The sequence below is a fragment of the Penaeus japonicus genome, unplaced genomic scaffold (genome assembly GCF_977035675.1).
Source record: "Penaeus japonicus unplaced genomic scaffold, GWHDUDI00000001_assembly GWHDUDI00000032, whole genome shotgun sequence".
Lineage (NCBI taxonomy): Eukaryota > Metazoa > Arthropoda > Malacostraca > Decapoda > Penaeidae > Penaeus > Penaeus japonicus.
In genome coordinates, this window is record NW_028234434.1 from 4,223,480 (window position 1) to 4,230,979 (window position 7,500).

General features: G+C 36.6%; 2 protein-coding genes across 2 annotated transcripts in view; both read right to left on the reverse strand.

Annotated features, from left to right (window-relative positions):
- LOC147467944 (uncharacterized) overlaps window positions 1-2,650 on the reverse strand; it is a 2,729-nt gene extending 79 nt beyond the window's left edge. Inside the window, exons 1-2 of the mRNA XM_086556297.1 lie at window positions 168-2,650; window positions 1-13 (exon numbers count right to left, since the gene is read on the reverse strand). The exon at window positions 1-13 is cut by the window's left edge and continues 79 nt beyond it. Of these exons, the coding sequence (XP_086412423.1) occupies window positions 540-2,648 (2,109 nt within the window). The 5' untranslated portion in view covers window positions 2,649-2,650 and the 3' untranslated portion in view covers window positions 1-13; window positions 168-539. The remainder of the gene's footprint in view (window positions 14-167) is intronic.
- Window positions 2,651-2,672: 22 nt separating this feature from the next.
- Window positions 2,673-6,411, reverse strand: LOC147467945 (uncharacterized). Its single transcript, XM_086556296.1, is given in 2 exon segments — window positions 2,673-5,756; window positions 6,207-6,411. A coding segment is annotated over 1 exon segment (2,805 nt). The 5' UTR covers window positions 5,478-5,756; window positions 6,207-6,411.
- Window positions 6,412-7,500: the final 1,089 nt, after the last annotated feature.

Sequence of the window (7,500 nt, forward strand, 5' to 3'; positions counted from 1 at the left end):
TATTCCCGTAAAACTGAAAATGTAAAGCATTCCTTTCTAATTCAAGTTTAACATATTGATCTTATATCATATAACATAATCAATCAACTACAATATATCATATATCAAATTTCTATTCTAGTATAAACATATATTTCAAGATTACATAAATATAATAAGATAAATACCTCAGACACCTCACTTGGCTTCTCTGAGTCACAAAATGGCTTCCAATTGTTGTCATGCGATTAGTTATGCAGATTGCCTATAGGAGGCGTACATCAGAAAACGATATAAGGGGATACTAATCTATTTAATACATATCCCTATTGTTAGTACATATCACAATTATTAGGAACTTAGAACATCACATTTGAATATAAATGTAGCCACATTAACATGGCTCCCCTAAATTGAGTAAACAATTTACCTTATATAATAACCTTAATATCTATTGAGCACCATGTGAGAATAATACTACAAATACTACCGAGGAACTATGAGAATCCTTTGGTACAATTTTGGCACTTAAGTAGGCTTCTCGGCGGGGAAACCCGGTCTCACTCTGCCTGAACTAACAATACTAGATTGTGAATTGGTCTTTCAAGACTTACAACCGATTTAATTCTTTTCCCAGACATATCAAGTGTGGAATCTGCCATAGTTAACTTAACTTTTCTTACAAGACCATCTTTGCTTGGGATGACTTCAGATACACGACCAAGCTTCCAAGAATTTCTGGGCAGATTTGGCTCTTTTACAATAACAATGTCATTTTCCTTTAAATTTTGGTTGACTCTTGTCCACTTATTCCTGGACTGTAAAGATTGCACATACTCTCTTTTCCACCTGTTCCAAAACTCATTGGCAAGATACTGAACTCTTCGCCACCTTTTTCTTGAATACTGATCATCGGACTGAAACGCACCTGGCGGTGGCAGCACGACCTTGGTTTTCATGGTTAACAAGTGATTTGGTGTTAGTGGTTCTAATGAGTGAGGAGAACTGATATTGTCTACTGTTAGAGGTCGACCATTAACGATGGTCTCTGCTTCGACCATAAGGGTCCTGAGTGATTCATCATCTAATTGCTTACTGTGGTGGTGTAGCATTGCTGTCAATATGTTCCTCACCGTACGTATCTGTCTTTCCCACACCCCACCCATATGACTTGCATGCGGGATGTTCATCTCAAATGTTATCAAATCACAGTTTTCTTTGAGGAGCTCCCTTGTTAGCTTCTTCTGGTCCATTTCTTGCAGGCATTCTTGAAGTTCATTTTTGGCTCCAACAAAGTTCGTACCCTGGTCTGATCTAAGCTGACGAACTGGGCCGCGTCTTCCAATGAAGCGTCGATATGCATTCAGAAATGAATCTGTTTCCAGTGTATTAGCTGTTTCTATATGAATTGCCCTTGAGACCATACAAGTGAATAGAACACCATATCTTTTAACTTCTTTGCGCCCTTCCTTGACAAAGAATGGTCCAAAGTAATCTACTGCACTATATGTGAAAGGAGGGGTAGGTTCAAGCCTGTCCGGTGGCAAGTCAGACATTTTCTGCTCTTGAAATGTACCTCTTAATCTCTTGCATGTGACACATCTAAAAATATGTCTTGCTACTATTGTGGAACCTCCTATAATCCAATAACCTGATGCTCTTAACTCATTCAAGGTTATACCTCTACCTTGATGATGAACTTTCTGATGGAAATGACATACTATCATTTCAGTTATGTGTGATACCTTCGGTAATATAGCTGGATGTTTGCTATTCGTGGTGAAGTTTGCATGCCTCATTCTTCCACCTATCCTTAAGATACCATCTTTATCTAAGAAAGGATCTAAGTGATAAAGCCTGTTTCCTTTCTTCAATGGTTTTGTCTTGGTTGCTTCTTCTTCACTAGTCAGATACTTCAACTCTTGTTTCTCTTCTTCGAAGGCTTCATTTTGAACCTGTCTTAAAATTTCCTTTTCTGCTTCCTCCAGTTCTGTAACACTGGGTGGAACATATTTAGATTCCTTTGTTTCTTTTGAATCTTCAGTTGTTCCTTTGACAAGTTTCTTGAATTTGTGTTGAAGGCGTAAGCATAAAGCGATGGCCTTATTTGTTCTATGCCAGTCAGAAAAATATTCTATTAGATTTGAATACAGAACTCCATTATTCCACTGTAGAAAGCGTAGTAAATTTCTCTGATTAGGCCTTACCTTTACTTGGTGGAACATAGCTTCTATATCACTTACAACTGCAACATTTTCTTTTCTGAATCTACAAAGAACACCAATCAAATTATTTGTCAAGTCTAGATCTTGAAGTAAATTTCTGTTAAGTGATTCATTCTTATAGGTGGCACTGCAGTCGAAGACCACTCTAATTTTACCAGGTTTCTTTGGATGATATACTCCATGATGTGGAATATACCACACTTGACCATCATTCAAAGGTAGATCTTGATTAGGTACTTCTTCTGCATACCCTTTATTTATAAGTTCATTCATGAACTCAATATAGTCCTGGTGATAATTCTTATTACCTTGTAACTTTCCTCTCAAGCTCATCAACCTTGATATTGCTAACTCTTTACTGTTTGGAAGTTTGACCTCATCATCCTTAAGTGGGAGGGGCAATTCACAATGTCCATCCTCTTGTTGGTGAATTCCTTCTTTCATTTTTCTCAAGAAAATTCTGTCTTGCTACGAGTAAGGAATATCTCCAACTTCCCTTTCATTAAAGTCAAGCTCAAAGAATTTGCCAAGTTGTGAAGGGTTAATTATTTCCTTCACTTTAGTTTGTGAGGAGAGAAAGCCACATTTCCTTTCACCATTAATTATAACCTTGTGGACCATTAATTTACTAGCTAAGACTTGATGTGAGACAGCATCTTGACACTTCTCAATGACTCTACCTATGATACTCCAGCCTAACAAAGTTTTTCTGGCATAGGGTTCATCATCCTTTCCAAGGATCAATTCCCTTGGTTTAATAGCACGCATACAAGTCAAGCCAATCAAGAGTCCTATTTCGATGTTACTATCATATGCCATCAATTTGGGTGCTATTCTTTGTAGATGAGGCCATTCTTCTACACTTTCTGGCCTTGATATTTGATCCCTTTTAGCTGGAATATCTCTTTGTGAATATGTTGCTGGAAGTGACACGTCTGTACATTCATTTATGCCACGCACCACGAGTCCCTTATTTTTTGTACTTTCAACTGTTTCTTCTCCTAATACTGTTGCTAATTTTAGGTGGACTTTGTGACCCTTAGTTCCTAATTTATTCAAAATGGATTCTTTTATAAAACAGGCATCTGATTGTTCATCTAATAATGCATAAACTAAGATTCTGTTACAAACATTACTTTCATGATGTAACCACACTGGCACTATCATTGTATTTGTCATACACTCTGTGTGCTTTATCTTTACCTTATTAGAGACTATATCATTTTTGGGCTCTTCACTAACCTTATCTGAGGTGATGTTGTCCTCAGCTGTTGAACTTTTGTACAAAGTTACAGTTTTCTCAGCTTCTTTTTCTTTGATCCTTTTAAGTAAAGCTTCCCTTTCCTTGATCCTTTCAAGTATAGCCTCATGAAGAGAAGTTGGATGACATCTTTTACACACTGCACACATCTTTCTTTTTCTACAATTTTTAATGATATGGCCATACTTTAAACAACCTCTACAAATAAATGACCTTTGGACATATTCCATTTTTTCTTTATTACTGAGTTCACCAAACTCTTTACACGAATCTAGATCATGTTCTCCATTACAATAGTGACAATGAAATTTCTTTCTTACATTTAGTCCTTTGTCATCTCTTTTCAACTCTGATTCCTTAACCCCAGTTGAGTTGGCCACTAAACTCTTTGTTCCAACTCTACTAGTTTGCGATCTAACTTCCTTCTTACTCTTTAAGTCACCTACATCATACTTTTGATTTATTGACATCACTGCACAATAAGAGGAAATTGGATGGCAAGCTTTCTTTGCCTCTACTTCTATAAATTCACAAAAAACATTAAATGTCGGATAACCTGAACCATTTACAGACCATCTATAGACTATTGAGTTCCACCTTTCTATTAGAGATGGAGTTAACTTTTGTAACATCTTGTTGTTTTCTTGAGGGTCATCCAAGATATTAAGAAAATCAGATGTTTTCATTACCATTAAACAGTTCTTCAAGAAATCTGAAAATTTCTGTAGTGCGTGACCATCATTTCTCAAAATCTTTGGCTACTCACTCAGTTTTTTCCTAAAGGCATTTGCTACAATGAATTTATTACCATACCTATCTTCTAATATGCCTTTAGCTTCACGAAAAGCTTCTTCATTGTGAATTCTTAGAAGTCCTCTTATTGCTTCTTTAGCTGCCCCACTAGTATATTTACCAAGATAAAAAAGTTTCTCAGCTGGCTTTGTTACACGTGATTCTATAAATATCTCAAAATTTTGAAGCCAGGTTGGAAACTCCAATAAATCACCACTGAAAACTTCTGGCTCTGGCCGTGGCAATTCATTTTTGTTTTTTGAGGACAAGATATCAACCACTTCCCTCAATACATTGATGTCCACTAATGAACTTGTTCTATCTTGTCTAGTTGATACATGTGGTCTTTTCAATTCTGATTCTGGTTTAAAACTTTTAGCTTGTGGGTTAAGTACTGGACTTGGTAAGTAAGTGTACTCTAATTTAGACACTTCCTTCTCTAATTCAGCCATACCAGATATATCATGGACATTTATTTCCTGTTTACATAAACTAGGTTTTACTTGCCGGTCTTCTAACGGATTGCTATCAAGTGAATCTAAATATTTATGAAGATGTAGTGTCTTACTTAAATTATCTACTTCTTCACACTCAGGCAGTACTAATTTCTCATCTTCCGTTGCATTTACAATATTCAATTCTGCTTGAGTAGCTACTAAATCTTTTATGACAAGATTTTTCTTGTGCTCCATTTCCCTTTCATGGAACTGAAGCTCAGTTTGTAGCTTAGCTATCTTTGTAAGTAACTGCTCCTTCTTATTAATGCTCTGAGAAGATCTGTTAGTAGACTGAGAATGCCTTGATAATTTACTAGAATGTGACTTTACTGAATTTGTCTCATTCATTTTACTCTCAATTTGGTGCAAGCAAGTTTCATGAACCTTTTCATCATTGTTTAACTCCTGTGACAATTTCTCCTGTGAATTTGGATCTACTTCTATTAACAAAATAAAGGCAGTTACTACTTCATTGAACTGTGACACTGCTGCCTTTTTATGTATTCTAAGCTGATCCACACTTATTACACTTTCTAGACAAAACATTATATCTGTAAGTGCCTTTCTCCATGCTTGCTTAGCTGCTAATAACCTATTTGAAAGCTGTGTTATTTGATACTCACGTCCTTTCTCTGTTAAAACTCTTAATCTAGCACCCTTCATTTCATCACTAGCCTCAGTCTGTTGAGGTTGTTCACTTCCAGCTTCTTCAGTGGCACTCATTTTGTCACTATTTACGTACCACTGACCTAGTTAGAACTAATGACTACCATAAACATACTTTATCATCAGAAGTTCACGAGCTGTTGGTGAGTCTTGTAGAAGGATTAGATTCTTTGAAAAACGGAGATCTTTGTAGTAATTCAACAGGTTACTTCTTAGCCTTTGCTGCAGCTCCAACAGGCCTGGATTCTGCTGCTGCCTTGTGAGGAGTTATACTGATGATCTTCTCATGTATGAGATATCTTGACTCATCTCGAAGCATGGGTTGTACTGGTGTATCTTCGAGGAATAAGGTTTACTGCACCCGAGAGAATTGAGTTTTACTAAACTCAGGAGGCATGGGTTTTACTAATCCACCCCTAAGGCATGAGTTTTACTATACCCGGGAGGAATTGAGTTTTACTTTTCCCGGGAGGCACTGAGTTTTACTGTCGCAGAGGGCCAAGTCTTGGTGGGTTGTACAGGGAAAATCTTGTGGAAATTTTGTGGGTTTTATTGATTCTTCTATACAACTTGAATCTTCATTCCCCTTCATTCCCATCCATATTGTTTATTCCCGTAAAACTGAAAATGTAAAGCATTCCTTTCTAATTCAAGTTTAACATATTGATCTTATATCATATAACATAATCAATCAACTACAATATATCTTGACACCATCATATATCAAATTTCTATTCTAGTATAAACATATATTGCAAGATTACATAAATATAATAAGATAAATACCTCAGACACCTCACTTGGCTTCTCTGAGTCACAAAATGGCTTCCAATTGTTGTCATGCGATTAGTTATGCAGATTGCCTATAGGAGGCGTACATCAGAAAACGATATAAGGGGATACTAATCTATTTAATACATATCCCTATTGTTAGTACATATCACAATTATTAGGAACTTAGAACATCACATTTGAATATAAATGTAGCCACATTAACAATATATATATATATATATATATATATATGTATATATATATATATATATATATATATATATATATGTATGTAAGCATATATGTATATATGTATATATACATATATATATATATATATATATAATATATATATATATATATATATATATTTATATATATACATGTATGTATATATATAATAATATATATATATATATATATATATATATATATATATATATATACATATATATATATATATATATATATATATGCATATACATTTATATATATACTTGTACATGTGAATGTATAGTGTTAATGATGATATTAATTATAATGATGAGGATAATAGGAAGAACGTCGGTAACAATACCAATAACTTTCGTTGCAAGTCCCCTGCGCCCTCCGCCCGCCCTGCGCCCTCCGCCCGCCCTGCGCGCACCGTTCCGCGAAATCGTGTTGTTTTCCGAGGTTGCTCTTCGCTCCCGCGGTGATGCCAGGGCTCTTGGCCGACGCTCCCTGCTTCCTTTATGGTTCTGTGATATTGGCTAATGGATCTGACTTCGCAATTCATGGTATAATGGAGCTGGTTTGGATCTTCCTCCCTCTTCTCTTTCTCTCTCTCTCTCTCTCTCTCTCTCTCTCTCTCTCTCTCTCTCTCTCTCTCTCTCTCTCTCTCTCTCTCTCTCTGTCAGACATGTCCAAGATGGCAAATCCTAAATAGCGAATCATCTCCAATGTGGACTGTTACTCCACGTGGTGGAAAGAAATTGGGTCACGATTCTATCATTATCCTGTAGGGACACAAGTCTATTCTTAACCCAGGTCGACATGGAGCCTGGGTACAGCCATACCTGACCTCTCGCCCTCACTCTCATTCTCGGTCCGTCAGCCACACCGATAGGAGAGGCGTCTCTCTACCTTCTGACCTCCGCAACGACAGCTCTGTCGAAGTCATCACGCCAGCGACGTCAAAAGCCACCACGCTACCATCCTATATATAGAACTTGGTCTCTTAGCATCCTTAGGTGCTATGTAAGTTCATAGACCCCGATAAACCAAGTAATCAATGCTCCCATCAATAAGCAACTGTGAATGACGG